Below are 18,589 nucleotides of genomic sequence, written 5' to 3'. Positions count from 1 at the left end.
GGCGGGGTTAACAGAGCCCGCCCCCCTCTCCTCTCTCCCCGGCTGCCTCCGCCTCTCTTCCCCTGGTCTGTCATCCACACCGCTGTTGTTGCAGCCATTTTACCGTGGAGCGTCGGCGCAGCGGTGACCGGAGGATGCCGAAACAGCGCCGTTAAAAGGTAATACCGCCTTTTTTTTTTTTTTTTCGCTGAGCGCTTTCCTTCACGTCGGTAACCTTCACGGTACCGACTCCTCAAATACGTCAGATAATGTTCCGGCGAGGCTAAAAGGGGGGCCTGGTTGACCGGAAGGGCTGTGGGGAGCCTCCAGAAACTCGTAGCTGCTCAGACAGAAGAAAGATTGCTGGGAGAGTGTCTGTTCGAGCCGGGCTTGTCGGCAGTTCACAAGTCCGTGTGGAAAAAATGGCGACGTCTTTCATCAAACCCTTGAAAGTTACGAGTGAGCTTTTGTACGGCTGCTGCGTGAATATATCTGCCTTCAGCTGAGCGTTCATGGAAATTAAACTGAGTCCTAGTGCCAGTTCGTGAAGCAGGGGGGCGCTCGAGAGCTACGTCACCACGCAGCTTTTTGCGCACGTTTCTGTAGCTTAACGCTGATTAGCTGCTCTGGTTTTATTTATTTTTTTAAAGGCGTTTTTGATGTTTACAAATAAAAAGTAGTGGCACCATTTATAGATTGTCTTTGTTCTTGTCAGATGAGTTAAGACATCGGTGTGTTTTTTGGTTTCGTTAGCTGTGTTGACCTGTAGTCATCGCAGATGTTTTTGAGGGAGGAAAGAAGTTATTGTGGTTATGATGACGGCAAGACTGCATGTGACCCATCATCGGATATCTGAAGATTGATATGTGTTTGAGGGCAAGTGGCTAGTTTTCGGTGAAGCCTGCGGCTATCTCGACCAAGACTTATTGCCAGCAACTTGAGATGTGAGACTGGAGTTGAGACAATGTGTGTGACCGGACTGTTTCACAAATAGCCAGCTCAGGAGATGGATTTAAGCAGTTTAAATGCTAAATTGTTGTCCGATGGAAACCAGTCTGACAACGTGTTAGTTGCTACTTTGCAAAAATTGATTTTCCATGATTGAACCTTGCACTTCCTGGGAAACCAAGGCTGTATAAATCGTAATATATCACTCAAGGTATCGCAGTATCGTGACAATATCGCAATATTTTTATAATATCGTATCTTGGGACCTCTGGTGATTCCCACCGTAGTGTGCTAGTATTATTGAAAAGACACATTTAACATGATTAAATATTTTAATATTTTCTACGGTACATTATGTGAGCTATGTTTTTTCCTTCTAACGGCATCTTTGTAACTCGCTGTCAAATTGTAGTTATTTTACCGACGGAAAAGTACATTTTGTGTTGCTCTTTGTACGAATAGTATGTCAATGTTGTTCTCCAACGTAGGTCACCAATCCTCTTAATGCAGCCTCAAAGATGCAAGGATACATTTTGCCATGCTACTTTCTGGTCTGCTATGGCCGACAGACAAACAACAATCAATCCAGGATGCATGCTCGGCATGGCGGAATAAATTTTATTGTCACAGTGTAATGAAAGTTGGCCTTTTTGATAATAATCCACAACGCTCAACCAGACCGTAATGCTGAATTTGACCTCTAGGTGTCAGCAGCAGCTCCACCAAAACTCGTTAAAGCAGTTTGTCAATAAAATGAGAATAACTCGTCGTAAAGGTCAGTCCATCTTACCTGGGCCAAGGTTACCGTTATGGTCGAAGCTAACCTCTTCAAATAAATCACTCGGTGGCAAACAAGACGCAGGAGCTTAGATCTCAACTGAACCATGCTCGCTAATGCTATGGCCCGCCAGGTTTGAAATACATTGGCTGGCAATAAACAGTCTTCTCTCGTCACCACCCTATCAGCAATTTGTTGTGACCTTGCAGACCCGTCTGAACTCGTCCACACAGTCACTACTCGATAGATGGTAGCCTAACGATCTACTGCACACGCGTGGAATACGTCCTCCAAGCAGGCGATATTTAACTGAACGACTGCGTCTTTGCGATACCCACAGGCACACAGGTTCCTGATGCAAGCTACTTGTTTTATGTTTCCTCGATATGTCATGACCAGCGAAACCGCAAATGAACTCCTGTATTATGAAAATGTAGTTACTTGTTGGAAAATTGTTCCAGCACTTTTAGCTGGCTAACATGTCCGTTCTCTCTGTGAGAAGCAGAAGCAAATAGGAAAGATAATTCTCACATACTTCATAGGTTTATATTAATACCCAGTGTTTTTTTTTGTCTTTGAAATACTATCCACTACTTTTCAGTACTTTGCTCTGGTAAATGGATAGTAATGGATAATTTGGCACTCTGTTTTAACTGTTTTTGTTTAGTTGAGAAAATAAACATTTCCATCATTACTTTTATGTTTAGTTTATCACAATTTTTTATAATGTACTACATTATGATTTTTATGATGCACTATACTATGAACGTTTTATGATTTAACATTTTTTTTTATATGACACACTGTACTATGCCTTTTTTTTTAATGACGTACTATATTTTATGACATACAGTCATAGCGCAGTTTCTGGCTTTTTATGACATACTAGGCTATGACTTTATATGACGCACTACATTATTCATTTCATTTAAAGACCAAATTATTAAATAATAATGGCTAACGCTTCAATCTGAACTTACCCGGTGGGTCAGTTTTGAGATCATTAATATTTTTAACCATTACTTTTTAGTACAGTTTAAACCTCAAAAAAATACCCTTAATCTGTCATTGTGGTTTATTTTCTTCCACTGATGCGTGTGTGCCCTTGAGACTACTTTGATGTCCATTCTCGTTATCAATCGTGTTACTTACCGGCATTTAAGCCAGATTTTCACCCTGAAGTGGATGCCTTTGTCTAATTTTAGAATTGGGTCGAAATTAGTCTTGATCGGTTGTCATTCGATGAACAGTTTGAGAGTCACGAGTGCGATCAACGATCGGACTCTCAGACAATCGGATAGATTTTGGATTTGTCCAAAATTTGGGTCGGCTGTCTTGCAGTTCTATGGTCTGATTTTCCATCATGGCTGCCATCAAAAGCACCATCATAAACTGTGGTCAGACTGCTGTGATATTAACTATATATTGAACAGGACATCGCAGAACAAACCGACTACGTTGTTTTATATCTTTTTTCTCTAAGACTTGAAAGTGTACGTTGCTTTTCTCTTTTTTTTTAGGATGCAGTTGTTAGATTAAAAAGAGTTGTGTAAATCTTTACATTTTGTTATTGTGTACATGTTGCCCGTTAACTAACAAACTCTGGCACAGAAATGCAAAGGAAATATTTAATGTTAGAAAGTGTCTCCGTTGCATAGTTTGTCTACCGAAGAGAACTGACAAGTTTATTTGAACTGACCAACTAAACTGTGCTGACAACATTTTAGTTTTTGTCCCTACACTCCAGCAAACGCATCACTTTTGCCAGTTTTGTTAAGCTGTTGTCCTGTAATTACGCTCCGTGTCGAGGTTGATCGTCTTTAATAACCACCTTTAACTGGTGTTTTTGTCGCTGTGAAATTTTACGTGATTCAATTATCAGGAATGAACACTAAAAAAATAAACTGGGAAAAAAACAAAACAACTTTTGTTGGACGATTTTGTTTCCCTTAACGCCTTGAATGCGTCGCCATTGATAGCAGATTTTTAAGGTGAAATGAGGGCTTATTTGTATGTTATTATTTTTATAATTTCACTACAAAACAATAACGTAGGATCAGTTGACTGGAAGGAGATTTGATTTTTTAGTAATCACTTTGTATCTTTAAAAAAACAAAACAATACCAAGTACTACTTGCTAGGGCTGGGCGGTTTGACCAAAAATTCATATAATAGTGTTTTGTAAGATTCTGGTGGTTTTCACGGTAATATATTTTTTTTTATTGAGTTAACTCATTAATTCATTGACGTTATAAAGGACAACTGGCCAACTGACCAGCTGTTTGTGTGGTGTGTCTTTTGTTCTGTCTTTCCGGTTTTTTCCCCACCTACATTCCTCTGGGTCCTGAGTCCCTTCATGTTCAGCTTCTTGGCACCTGCTATGTACCAACGTACATTTAAAACAAATACCACACAGTAATCAGCGTTGCAAATGTGTCTAACCAAAATGCAAAAAAAATATGTTTCTCTATAGCGGGACTATGCCCTTGCAGAGGTGGATCGTTCTTGCGTCTGTAATGTCGCCGTTTTTCAAAGGCACTGCCTCGAGCAAATGCCTCTTGAAGCGATGTCTGACCCTTTGGCTTCACTGATTCACTCGCACTGCCACGTTGATGGTCACTGTTGACGGTCTTGAATCAGAGGACCTTAATCGCATACACTCTTGAAAATAAGTAAATTGCTAGCGTTGCTACCAGAGGCAATAATAGCAGCTCGACAAACTTTGCAATAAATCTTTTTCTGATCTACGTTGGATTTTTCAAAACCAAAACCCCTCCAAACAGCCGACTTAGCTCCTCTCTTGGTTACAAGTTGTATTGGTGCATCTCTGGTCGCTCATTGTTCGTCTTGCGTCGGTCTTTTTCGTTTAATGTAGCAACAGAGTTTCTTCTTGTTGTGATAGTGGGTGAGCTGTACCCAGCACGCAGTTCGGCAGTGTAATTTTTTGTATGTACAATTATTAGTGCTACAAATTGTTTGTCACAAACTGATGTGTTGTGGTGTTTTACCCTGTTAAAGAACATTAGTTGTGTGTTATTAATTGTTTTAAACATGACTAAAGTCATAACCAGAACACGTAAGACAAGTAGCTCCGACCGCTGAGGCTGAGCGGTGAACAATATATTTTGCTACCAGACAAAGAGCGACATCAGTTGTTACGGCTATGCGTGAATTCATACTGTATGGGAAAATTGAAACCGGTTGAACTGCTTTACCGCCCAACCCTAATACTCGCCCATGTTTTCAGTTCATAAGTTTCCAGTTGATCTTGAGCCGATCAATGCCTTGTTAGTGTACAACTTGTATATTTGATTTTCTCCACATCGACCGTCCCTCGAGTGAACAAGATACTCAACTGGGTCTAACTAATTTTTCAAATTTCATATAAATTCCGTGTTGCTGACAAACACTGCTTTTAACACACACTTTGCTTTATTAAACATCCAGTCTCTGGCAGGTGGCAACGCATTGATTAATGAATTCACAATCTTGATTTGATGTTTTTATCCACTTTAAACTTGGCCATAACAAGATAAAAGTGCTTATTGAGTCAACCCCTCCCAACAGCAGTGTTATGAACAACGCTACAGTGTGTAAGACAAGAAGTAGAGTTGCCATTTTGTTTAATAATACTATGCAAGCAGATGCCTTATGGGAAATTTGCCTCTTTCGAATGTGTTGCTCTTCCAGTTGAATTCCTCATGTCAAGATGCAATCGAAGGGCCTGTGTCCACATGGCATTTTTTTTACTCTGAAGGCCAGCGTCTTTTTCCAATTGTTCCAAATGAGTAGAGAGGCTAAGCGGCCGCTCAGAGAAAAGGCTCAGTGTGCTTCAAAATGAAAGTCTCTGAACTTCTCAGAAAAGCGCTGATGACATCACTTTAGACACAGGCCCTTAAACGGCTTCAGGCCACCTGAATACAGTACAACCGCTTCTGATGACTTTGCCAAGCTGCTGTCTGCATGGACTTCTTAGTCATTGTTGGCGATTCACGTTGACAATCTCCAGGATGGCAGCACTAAAGAACTATTGTATTCTAGATAACTCTGGCTCATGTGACGGAGCCCACACAGAGTAAGAGCCACACTGTGGACTTTGTTATCTCAAAGACTCTCAACATCAGACTAAAATGTTGTTGTGGTGGTTGTTGGTACTCTTTGTGATCATCGATGTGTTGGGTTTTTTTGGGATGACTATCTCTGTTCGCACAAATGTTCAAATTATTTGTTCAGGCTTTCTCTGCCTCACCTACCGTCTTCTGGGTCTCAGCCAACTGTTTTTAAAGAAACGCTTGAGCAAGTTGTTTCTGTTTTCATATCCTCCATTTGTGGTAACTCAAAATCGGGGGCTTTTTTTCGGGTATTTCGTGAATTTTTATCCTTCAATCCAAATTTGTTTGTTTGGGCTTTTCAAAAACAACACTTTTGCTGCAGACTTCTTCTCCAGCTTGCCCTAATGAGTTATGCAGGTGGGGGCCAGTCAAGCGGCAATCTAACAGCACCATAACAACAACAACAATTGTATTCAACTACATAAAGCGAAACAATAATCTCTCCATTTTTAATCCTGCACTGTAGCGACAGCCACAGCAAATAGCATAATGTTTTGAAGTTGATATTTTGGGACTACCTGGAAGGAATTTCATTTTCGTGAACACAATACCTCAGAAAGACTTTGAGGGAATGTCTTCACGTTGGCACTTTTTCAGTACAATTGTTTAATACCTTCTTGGTTCTGTACAATTGTCCCCAAAGGCTCCATTCTTGGGCCTCTTCTGTTCAACACGTACATGCTCCCAAAAATGTCAAAGCATTATTATGCAGACGACACACAGGTTTATATAAAGATATCACGAGGCGACTATGGTCCGTTAAAATTACTGGTCATGCCAGCGAATACATTTGTCCACTCAAACAAAGATACCATGTTTTTGGGGGTATATTGTTTTCCGTTCTCAGTTTCAATTTTCACAGTAAAAGACCACAAATCAGTCCATGAGTGTTGGCGTAGTTTTAGGCCTGCATTTTAACATCGCATTGAGATGAATGCTGATAAATATTCGATCACTTGAAGAAAGAAAAGGACTGGTGGGTTCATGAAGCAGCACACTGAGTTCAGAGTGGGCAAATTCATACGTTTATACAATTAAATATGTCCTTTTTGTGGGACTTACTTGAGAGAACATACCCCAAAAACTATTTGCTCTCCTCCATAAACTGTTATGGTTGTTATGGTTGTTTTCCACAACCTTACGGTATTTTATCTCGTGCCTCTAAGTTTTTGTTTCTTTATCAATCCCTCCCATGCTTTTTGTTGTGCGCTTTATTCTATTGAAACTATGCCCTGACATCCCTTTTTTACACAGGGTTGCTAAACCAAATGCAGTTGCAGCCCCTTTGCAACACAAGTAAAGCATTAAAAACAAAACCCAGTGCATTCCTGTTGGGCTTTTTTGGATCAGGAGGGATGCAAAGAGCAACTACAAAAAGATTATCTGGGCATCATTCTGGCATCATGTCATACAAAGAATTGAGCATCGAGCCTCTTTGGTAAACAAAGTCCATTTTCTCTCGTTCATGCAGTCCAATATTCAAGTGCAGATTGAAAAATTACTGTGGCGTGTCTGTAATCATTTTCTTCCTTCAGAGCCCAGTAATATAAATTGTCAAATCTTATTGTAGTTCTTTTGTAAATTATTGTTGAATATGATAACGTCTAATATCACACTAAACTCTGACGTAATCCAGAACACAATTCTCTAAGAGACCATTTGACTGAATGGGACAGTGTTGGCTTTATCTTTGTAGCGTGGGGTCTATCATTTTGTGCGTGTCACTCACCATTATTTTAAACTAAAAATACAAGACGTGCAACAAATATTTCTTATTTCTGTATTGCCATTTATTGTTTCGTACGTATGACTGAATTTTTTTGTTTTAAGAATTTTACGGAACAAGTTTGAAGATCATCATACTCCATCTCTTCCTTTCATCTCAAGCTGCCCGTAATAAACTAACCGGATGAGACTAGACCTCATCCGGTTAGCACTGATGCTACGACGACTCTCCACTTGAACCAGTAATACCAACGTTACTGGTAGAGATGTACGATATCCAAAGGGCCCCAGACAGCTAGCACCTGTGGCAGCTGTAGTGTAATTTGTCAAGTGAATGGTTCCTGCTTTTTCTTCGACGTAGATCCTTTTTTGCGTTTATAGATGCTCAACATGATCACGTATGTGTCTACTTCAATACACCTCACTTACAATGTTATTTGCAGTCTCCACCCATATGCAGCCCAGCAGAGCTGCACCGTCACCAAACGCAATATTTACACAAGCACAGCACACGCAATCGGTTAAAATAGGACGAGGAATAACTGCCGGATGTCTGTTTCCATTATAGACTCAGATATGTTAATTTTGTTAACATTTTACATATCGAGACACTAATTACTTTATATAGTGATTTTGCTGTTGTAACTGTTCTAGAAACAATTTTCAGTTTGTTTAAAAATATAAATAAATTCGAATTCTGTTGTGAATTTATTCACTACAGCAATTATTTAGTCCTGTAGCAGATTATTGATGAGATTAGCTCATAGTGGTAATCCAATCTTAAAGATAACTACCTGAAGGCAACAGTAGTTCTTAGTATGCAAACCCGTTGTTATCCGCAACAAACAAAGATTCCTCTAAATCTGTTTTTTTAATACTTTTGTTAATCTTCTGTTTGGAAATGTCAGATTCCAAAATATTAACGTAGCCTAATCTTTATCTGCAACTGTGCAGAAAGATTCCCTAACCCTAATGACAAAAAGAAGCTGTGTGGCATTTAACATTTTTATAATTTGATTGTCAAGATTATGAACTAAGCTTCAAAGATTCAGACTATTCCATATATTGCTGTCGCTGTGATTGGTCGAGGACGTTGTAGCATCGTGTGGTTAAAAAGTATTGTGTGTGTGTGTGTGTGTTGTGTGTGTGTGTGTGTGTTTTTGTTTTTTAAATTGCAGCCACATCCCCCACAATTCAGTCCTTATTTTCCGCGTTGCAGAAATCAAAGGACCCCTACTGGTACCAGGTGGGGATGTGAACTCTGCAATTTTCTGTTGGTGGGTGTGCCGTCCTTCTGTCTGTCTGGCAGCAGTCTGGATACTTTGTGTGTTGCTGCCTCTGATTAATGGGCCTGATGTTCAATTGCAGAGTCGCCAGAGATCTTGCTGGCCTGCTTTTCTCCTGCAAGCTGCGCTGTCTTCTTCATTGTTTGAACCGCAAAAGGAATAAATTAATTACTCATGTTTTTTTGGTTGCTGGGCGGGTGGGTTAGACACAGAGCAGTTTGTTATTTGATGAGCTCCTATGTTATGATCATCTGCAGACTTTTGTGTGCTAATTAGCCTCTCCAGGTTCGCTAGTGTAGGTTTGTCTTGTTTTTCTCTACAGTTGATGGCTTTCTGGTCTTTAACCACATGAGAAGTTCTTTTGCCCTCTTGTTGATCTGAAAACATACATCGTCTAAATATAGCAAGTTCTCCCAGCAAAAATAAACAAGTAGCAGTTTGAAAGTAAGACTATGGAATATGGGGTTGATATTGTGCAGGCTCAAATTTTGTGCCAACGTTCATGGTCCCCAGAAGATGAGTATTAATGACTCTTAATTTACCACAACCCTGGTTCCAGACTTCTAAATCACTGCCTATTTCTGATGTGTTCTTGATTCAAAGAGGTCTGGTGTTGACTGATCGTCCCCTGGTTGGTTTGGAGGCAGGATAAGCGACCTAGCTATAGTAAAATAGTAACATAGAAATGGTCACTAAAAAAAGCATTAAGCATGACAAAGATGGGTCTCAGTCGTTGGAGTCTACTTACAAAAATAACAACTTTTAAAAGGATTGGTCTGAAGTCATTCTATGTTTTTCTTATCGTCAACAAATCCTTTCTGACTTGCCCAGAAGATGCCGATAAAAATGGACTAATTGTTAAATCTGATACGCTACATCTTTGTCTGAGATGGTTTTCTCTACAGGTCCTAGACAAATAGACAAATTAAATAAAACTCTCTGTCGGTGGCACTTAGCCCCAAGACTATTGGTTCCTACTGAAGACAAATGGAGCTTTTCTTTCTTTTTTAAAAGAAAGCTCCGTAGTATGATATGACCATCGATGGTGTCGAATGCAGCACTGAGATCTCAAAAGTGTTCAGGCATGTACTTCATCTGATGCAATAAGAAGGTCATTAATAATTTTCACCAGTGCTGTCTCTGAACAGTTTGAGGATTTTCAGACAGGATTTAGCACAAAGTGCTTTCTCATGGATCTTGGAAAGCTATATACCAATCTCTAACCCTCCTTTCCTCTCCAACACATCTGGATCAATAGGTTTTTTTTAAATATATATATAAAAGAGGTTTAATTACAGCTACTTTTTGTCGAGCCAAACCAAGATGCTTTCAAATTGGTGGAACGCCATATCCTTTCAAGTTTTTTTGGGGGATATTTGCTTTAATTGGCATGTTTGAGTGTTCTACCATGGAGCTGACTACCGTTTTGGTTTTAATATATTCTTCTTTTTTTTCGAGAGGCAATGGAGTCTAATGTAATCAGCTACAAGCCTGTAGTACTGTAACGAGATGATAAACTTGGGTGGGACTAAAGTTAGCATCGGATTCCTCTTGTATTGAGACAGTAATCGCTTCTTTAAATTTAGCAACAGCACTATCGGTTTAAAATCTAGACTAGAAACTTCTGCCTTTTGGCATGTAACCGATATTAAATATTCAAAAGTTCTTGAATAATGGTCAGTTTAGAAGAACGTTCTGTGGAAAAGAAAAACTATTAAATGTTATGTGCCTAATCAAGGTTGAGGGTGTGATTAAAGCGGAGAGTCGGTTCCTGTACACTCTGACGAAAGCTAAACTAGACTCGGTAGTACTTTTAGCAGTGCGTGGTCTATCATCAGACCTAATTAGCATTGTGTGAACTTGGCAATGTTGCCTGTGAAATAAAGGTGCATCATCCGTGGTCCAACATAGGCTACCACAAATGTTCAGCGAGGTAGACGTGACCCACGGGTAAAGGTAAGCAGAAGCTTGCACTTGTGACCGGTGTGGGTGTGACGCCGTTCAGCGACTGTTTTGTAGTAGATCTCACTCCTCTGCTCAAATTAAAATGTGTTGTGTGTCTATCACGGCAACAAGAGAATTGAAAAATCGTAATACTTATGAAAAGAGAGAGATAAATTGCTGTTTCCTTTGTCCAATTTTTGGTGGTAGAGGTGAGGATTTAAAAAAGAATTACATATTTGTCAGTATCCGTCCCTCGACAAGGATCCGAGGGCGTTGTTTCTACGGTCTCAAAGGTCCTGGTTGCCATGTAAGCTAACGAAGCTCGTTTAGATTGAGGGCACAAAGGTGTAAAGCTGAACTGAGCGATGGTGCCGTTTTAACGAGCCAGCTGGGGTCATTTTCCCAGCAGATCGTGGAGCTTTATTGTTTTTTTTATATCCACTGCTGTCTGTTGGTCCGGCTATGCGAAGGTGTCTGACTACACTGCTTGCTGACGGTAAACTAGCTTCTCCCCCAAGCATTAATCTAGCAATTAAAGCAATCCCCAGCCTGTGTGTTCACAGCTGCTACACTACATGGTCACGTTATTATTTTAGATTCAGGTCACTTAACCACGAGATGTCACGGTGAACTCTGCTGCGGATCCACCTCGGTTTCCGGGGTCAGAAGGTCTCGACACCCAGAACCAGCGGGAATGAAATGACGATGGGATAGAAATGTTGAGGAAAGATGAACCGCCTCAAGCTGTCAGCCCTTCGGAGTCATACTGCCGTAAAATTGAAACTGCACATCATGTGTAATTAAATCAAATCATCTCCAGGAATCAATGGACCTCATTTCTTCCAGTGACGACAGTATCTCTGATGTGCATCACAGAGACATTTCCATAAGGGCAGAAACGTTGTCCAACCTATGAACGACAGAAGAAAAAAGTCAAACAAATGTTGAAATGTGTGTCTGAATAAAGATGCAACGAAGTGTCATAAATATGTGTCTGCCTTTGCATTTATTTGAAAATATTTTTTGGGGGTAAATTCATCTTTTGAAAGAATGGAGACCAAACAGAGTTGTTGCAAAAGAACAACAAAACAAAGGTGGTTCTTCCATTTCTGTGATTCAGTTTAACCAAATGCTTTCTGTATTCCCGGCAGGACGAGAAACATGGCTGAGGCGGCACGAGGTCCCGTGGTTTGCCGGCCTTTGGCGTTCGCCAATGAAGACCGGGCCGTTCACTCCTGGTCCCGGATCTCGTCGGCGGGGCACAACGTCCTCCTGGACGCCCTGAAGATCCTCAGCCCGATGTCCCGCGACCTCTCGAGCAGCGAGGAGCTGGTCACCTTCTTGAAGGAGCTGGGCGAGGAGGGCCACAAGCCCACCGTGCTGCGCAGCAAAGACGTGTACGGCTACCGCTCCTGCACGAACCAACCGCTGACGGAAGACATGCTGAAGTCGCAGAGCCGGAACGTCAGGCCCGCCACCAAGAGGAGGGGAAGGAAGCCCCTGGTCAAGAAGAGGGAGGTGCACCCGTCCTGGAACGCCTACGAGAAGTGTAACCCCAAGATCCAAGGGGTCCGCCCGCCGGAGCTGCTGGTGGACCACCGTGCCGTCGTCTGCAGCCGGACGCCCATCCGGAGCGTGGAGATGTCGCAGGAGCTGGAGGTGCGACCGTGCCTCAGACTGACCAACATCGAGGGCCTATCTGGCTTCCACACGGCGAGACTCCAGATCCACACTTCCTGGGACCCGTCCTCCGAGGCGCCCTCTGTTGCCTTTTCGCAGCAGCACCACCCTCCAACGCTTTCAGGAATACCTTCGCAGCCTTCTCAGAACGGTGGTGGGGCGCCCACCAAAGCCGTTGCCTTGTTCAGCCAGAAGAGCCTGTCCTGCCCCATCCGGCTGGACGGCGCCCTCATCGGCGATTCCGCGCCGGTCTTCTACGCAAACGGACGGGCGTTCCCGGAGACTCACACGGAGCTCACCAGCAACGGCTGGAAGAGCAACGGCGTCCACCGAGACGGTCGGGGCCCCAAGGAACTTAACATACTGACCCGGCAGAGAAACGGCTGGAAGGACAAAAACAGTCTTAGGTGGAAAATTGTAAAAGTGGATGACTCTCGCTCTTTGGCTGAGGCCCGCAGAAAAGCTCAGAAGATCCTCCAGGTGAACTTGTCTCCAGTGATTCAGATCCAACCTCTCAACTATGTGCTGAGAGACTTCAGATACCAGAATAAGTGACGATACCCCCCCTCACAACCATTGTTTCCTTTAGCAGATGTTAGTGTTTTACATCCATTAGGCTGTTTCCTGGCTGAGCCCCAGTGTTCATAACAGATGTCCGACATGGGTTTTTTCGTGATCTCTGCTGTGTGTTGGGAGGTTGAGAAGTCAGAGTCCGTCTGTGGACCTTCTGGTTCCTGACGGGGGGGCCGCTGTCGGGATTAAAAGGCATTTGAAGTCGGGTGTTGCGTTTCTCAGCAGGCTGGGAAACGACTATCGGCCGAACGCTGGTACATGTTCACGGTCTTTAGTTTACACGATACAACACTTCAACCGACCATCATTCTGCTTCGAGCTGCTCGCCGATGCTGTGGATGTAGTGTAGGACGCGGCATCCACTGTGACTGTTAACGGTGAACTTCCTGTCCTTCAACAAGGCACTGGGGGCTCACATTTTGGAGAAAAAAAAGAGTATTTATAACTAATTTGAAGTATGCTGCTGTTTTGGTCGCAAAGTATTTTTTACTTGTTGCGCCTGCAAAACGGTGCCGTCCGTCTGCAGCGCCCCATTTTCCACTGGAAAGAAGGAGTTAATCTAGTGGTTGGGACGGGATAATCCCAGTGTACCGATGAACCGGTGGGATGAGCAGGTCTCCAAAGCCTTCAGACGAGCAGACGTAGCGGTTGGTTGGTCGGTCCCAGCAAAACAAATGAACTAAACAAAAAGGGGCCGAGGGCGGGAGGGAAGTGTTTGGTTTGTCTTCCGTTTATTTGTTTGTATTTTTGTTGTTTCCACTGGAAATCGAGGAGGCTCTGAGAGCGAGTACAGCGGGGGAACCAAACCCGCGAGAGATGGATTGATACTTGGATGATTTGTTTGTCCTTCACAAAGTGTTCCTTTTTTGGGGGTTTTAGTTTATTCACACATGGAAACAAAAGACTTGGAGGATGTTCAACTGTTGGGTGATTTGATGACTTGTAGTAACAAAACGCATCAGTCAACTGCAGGAAACGGCGAGTACGGACGGGGAACTTGGTCCTTGTTGAACATTTCTGGGAAATCCATTGAGATTTATTAGATCCAATAATTCTTCAGTCTTCAGACCTAAGTTATCTTTTTATTAAACTCCATCTCAGAATCTTATTTAGGTAATAATGCTGCTCCATATTTACTTTTGTCCAACACATATTTGTATTTCACAAGCAACCAACTGCCATTTGGAGACTTGATGTGAAACATTCGTTTTGGCTGATTTAATAAAAAAAATATTACAAATGTTTGTGGTGACATTTGTTAAGCTGGCGGGCTGTTTTTGTTTCGGACCAGTTTAAATTTTAAACCCCAGCATCAGAAAGTTGAACCCCCTCCCATCAGTACTCGTCCAGGCTCGGCTGCGTCTATGGCAGGAATTGCACTTTGAGAGTGTGACAGTGCGTCATTGTCGCCCGTTTCCAGAACATGAGTCATTAATGTTCTTCTTTCCTGCAGCATGTCGATTTAAAAAAAAAAAAAAAAAGAAAATATGTGAAATATCAAATTTGGTTTGACTTGCATTGAGCCCACACTGTTTTTGTTCCTTTGCAACAGGTGCTAGCTAACTTTGCGACGTTGGTGCTGAATTAAATGACCGGCACAAGAATGTCGTCATGTTTCTGTTTTTCTAGTTCGGATTAGAGCATTTAGCAGCGATGACTTCAAGCGAGTTATTTTTCTGAGGGACTGGTAGCACTGTCGCGCCGTCGCAGAGCGGGGACTAGCGCGCTAAACCTGCTGCGCGTGCTTTCCAAAAGAGGTTTCAACTGTGAGCAGCCGCCTGAAGCCGTTTTCATGTTATCATCCGTGAGGAACCCTTGTGACCCCCCCCCCCCCCTCTCCCTAAAAAGTTATTTTTTTGTTTGCGATGTTTGACCACATTGCACGAGATAAACGTTTGGTTCGATCGCACAAAACGATGCTTTAAGCCAAAATACTAGTCTCTTAGTCCACGTGCTAGCTTGTGATGGAGATTTTTTTTTACTCATCTCAAGACCATTCAATGTGAATGAAAGCTCTGGGAAAAAGCCAGTAAGGGGACCTTTTCTTAGATTTTATTTTATTTTTTCAAGAAAAAGAAGAAGAAGAAAAAAAACACCAGATCTTTCATCAAAATGTACAAATAAAATGTACCCTTCAGGGAATGACGGGACACTTTATTCCAAAACCACAAAAAAAAGATTTAAAAAAAACAAGACTGATTCCCAGTTTAGATGTTGAAGCTGCTACAGGCAACCACATTTTTAAAAGTGGAAATCTGCTTTCCGGGTTCAAAGTCCATGCAAGCTTCTGGAGTAAGCGACCCGTTGCCCTGTTGACGCTGAGGCCACGTCAGCGCTTTGGTCGGCTTTACAGACTTCTCTGTAAATTCTCTGTTCCTGTGAATCTTCTGGAAGAGTCTTGGTGCCCCCCCCCCCCTCCCCCCCCCTCCTGCGATCTGTCTGTACGCGATCATGTTCATGCCCGCTGACGATTCCCTTTTCTAGACCTTCTCTCTGTTAGTCTTGTTTGTGCCACACTTGTATAATATTGTATTTCCTACATGATCTTTGAAAAACTCTTTTTGTTCAATAAAACTGATCTGAAAATAATTTGTTCTCTAATTTTGAGCAAATTTAGTTCCATTACGTCATTCGATCGTATTCATGTTCTGAGATCCCTGAATCACAAAGCAATTATTGAGAATTATTCACCTTTTAAATTTCTTTTCCAATTCCGACTTCTTCTAAGAAATATAATTGACAGGATACTATGGAAGCCCGTTTACGCCACTGATTAAAAAAAATGTTATGCTGTAAGTCATAATTATGACTTATCTCATAATTATAAGATACTACGTTAAAGTTATGAGATATTAATTGTGACTTACAGGATCAAATTTATTTTTTTTATCACAGTTTCGGAAACGAGCTTTCATAGGATACGACTTGTGTCCGACGGAAATTGAAACTCTATGATGTTTCGGTCCAAATGAAAATGAAATTAGATGCAGTCAATGCGCAGTTTGCCAGTGTGGAAAATTGTGGGGTTGGAATTCCAACTGGAACGCCGCCGTAGTTCAAATTTCAAATTTTCCAAGAAGTGGAGCGCATCATAAACCTGAACCGACCCGCGTCTGTGACGCTGCAAGTCGGTGATTCAGAGTCTGTATTCCCGACTTCCCGTCTGAATGCTTCCTGGTGCGTCTGCTTTGGGGGGAAAACATGGCCGCCTGCAGCAAAATGAAGTCTCTGAGCTTCTTCACGAGCCTCTAGAACCTACATCACTTCCCACAGCGCCATTAGAGAAACACTTCAATTTAATAACTAGATCTTGTGGGGACACATTTCTGGAAATCTAATTTATGACATTTCAAGGAAACCTCGTTGGAAGAGACGGGAGTCCAGTTAGACGAGTTTACCGCACGCTCACAGAGACTTGCTGCACGCGCCGCCGTTCTGTTGCACTTTTCCGTGTTGGAGATCTTTCTTTTTTTTCATGAGTTCCGGGTACAAAGGATTGCAGCAAAACCACCGAGGGGGCGGCGTTCCCTTTGATCTGGGAAGTGGAATTCTCCAAATTCCCAGCTGGACATTTCAAAGGATTTTAGACTCTGAAAGTTGGGCAAACAAACCCCCCAACCTTCAGATCAAAGATGGCCGCTCGCGCATCAACTAGTAAATCTGTTATCAATTAGCACTTCTGTCAGATTTGTTGTCGGACATGTTGCTGACGCTGTTTTCTGCGTAATATACCAACGTTATCAAACTGGTTTTGCTATGAAATAACCTACGATGGAGGAAACCTCGTCAAGGTTTCCAACTTGTAGGAACACGATCACCTCGGGTGTGTCGACGTGCTGCAATAATTTAACAGGAAGGAAACAGACTTAAACCTCAACATGGGGTCTGCTCGGCCTGTTAGATTGGCCCAAAGTACAGATGATGTCACACATTATGATTGGCTGGTTCTGTGTGGGCGGGACTAAACTGACCCACCTCTATGCTCTGCCACTGATTGGCTATACCCTTCCAGGCTGTTGCTCAACGCTAACTTTAGCCTAGCTGTCCAAACAGCAGGATGTTCTGAATGATTTTTAAGTGAGAAATTAACTGTGTTGTTCATAAATATTTGCAGTTTTTCCCAAATTTTGACACTGGTGATTTATGCATTTATTGTCTGTGCCCGTCCTGCCGCCTCCCGATTCCTTTTTTCCCCTCACCATCCCGTCAACGTGATTAATAGTGAACACTCCCGTCCCACAGGAATCTTGGGAATCTCGTTATCTGCCTCTAGTTTGTATCGGACCCAGTAAGGAGGCGTAGTGGGAACTTAGTAAAAGTAGAAAGGAACATAAAGTTAATGTATCTCTAAATATGGAAATAAAAGAGGTAGTAATGCACAAACTTGAACGTAAAGAAATTGGATTACCAAACAATTTTCACAAACGGTTGTGGAAATCTGGTTTTGAATGTTCACTCATCTGGCTGGTGATTTATAGTGTATATATTAATATATTTATTTACCTTTTTTTTATTATTTTGTATACCTTTTTATATACTTGCCGTTCCTACCTGTTTACATGTGCATAGCTCATATATTTATTAGCCTACATCTACTTACATTTACTGTTGACTGTTTTTTTTCTCTCTTTGCAATCAATGTACACATATCTACCACACGTATACATATTTTATTTTGTTTTATTAAATAAAATATTTAATAATTCAAATAATAATTTTTTGTTTGAGCATTTTTGGAGTGAAACTAAGATCTACGTTTTTCACTGCCAACTCCTGCTTCGCTCGACCTGTAATTCCGCCGCATTCCTGTTGGCGGCGATATTGCTTCCGCCCGTCCGCCATTAAAAAAAGACGTAGAAGAAGAAATATTGTCAACGTGGAAGTGAAGCCTGGTGACGTTCATTAAAAACATGTTAATGCCGGAATTCATCAGTAAAAAGTCAATCCGTTAATCTGCCTGCTTATATTTTTATTACATTATTTATTTATTTATTTATTTATTCACTATTTCGGTCATCATCATCAAATGAAATAAGATAGTTTAGAAGATGTTTGTTAATCAACCTGTACTTTAGTTTGCCTCAACTTAGTTTTGTGCAATTATTAAAGATATCAAATTTGAACTCAGATTTTTACAATCGTCGTAAAGTTCTTTTCATTTCTGTGATAGAGATAAAATATTCTAATAATAATCAAGACACCACTGTGGGTAAATGGCTTCATTTATTTAAATGTTTGGGTGAACTAACCCTTAGTGGTAATATCATAATATTACATTCAACTGTGTTAAAAAAAAAAAGAAGAAAAAAAAAAGCACGAGCCAAAATCAATTTTGCTTCTGTAGAAAAATGTGTTTCCAGCTCGAGGTTCAACAAACCACACGACGTGTCGGAGCTGTGTGCTCTCCGCCTGAAGCAGGTGGAGAGCCGCATATCAAAGCCGAAGAGGAAAGAAGTGACATTTGGTGTGGAGAGGAGGTGACGCGCTGATGCTCAGCTGGCTGCGTTTTGACCTTTTTGACTCGCAGCTGTTGCATTTGATTCTAATGAGAGTCTCAGGACGGA

The 18,589-nt window shown here is 41.7% G+C and overlaps 1 protein-coding gene across 1 annotated transcript; it reads left to right on the top strand.

Annotated features, from left to right (window-relative positions):
• The first annotated feature begins 31 nt into the window (after positions 1–31).
• ccdc71 (coiled-coil domain containing 71) lies at positions 32–15,440 on the top strand. The gene is made up of 2 exons (XM_068595778.1): positions 32–158; positions 11,924–15,440. Exon 2 carries the CDS (start codon positions 11,934–11,936, stop codon positions 13,005–13,007), a length of 1,074 nt encoding a protein of 357 aa, XP_068451879.1. The 5' UTR covers positions 32–158; positions 11,924–11,933; the 3' UTR covers positions 13,008–15,440.
• The last annotated feature ends 3,149 nt before the right edge of the window (positions 15,441–18,589 follow it).

The sequence above is a fragment of the Clinocottus analis genome, unplaced genomic scaffold (assembly GCF_023055335.1).
Source record: "Clinocottus analis isolate CAN_PGR_092001 unplaced genomic scaffold, fCliAna1.0.p SCAF_32, whole genome shotgun sequence".
Lineage (NCBI taxonomy): Eukaryota > Metazoa > Chordata > Actinopteri > Perciformes > Cottidae > Clinocottus > Clinocottus analis.
Note: the sequence above shows the minus strand (reverse complement) of the source record. Positions and strands in the feature narration are given on the sequence as shown.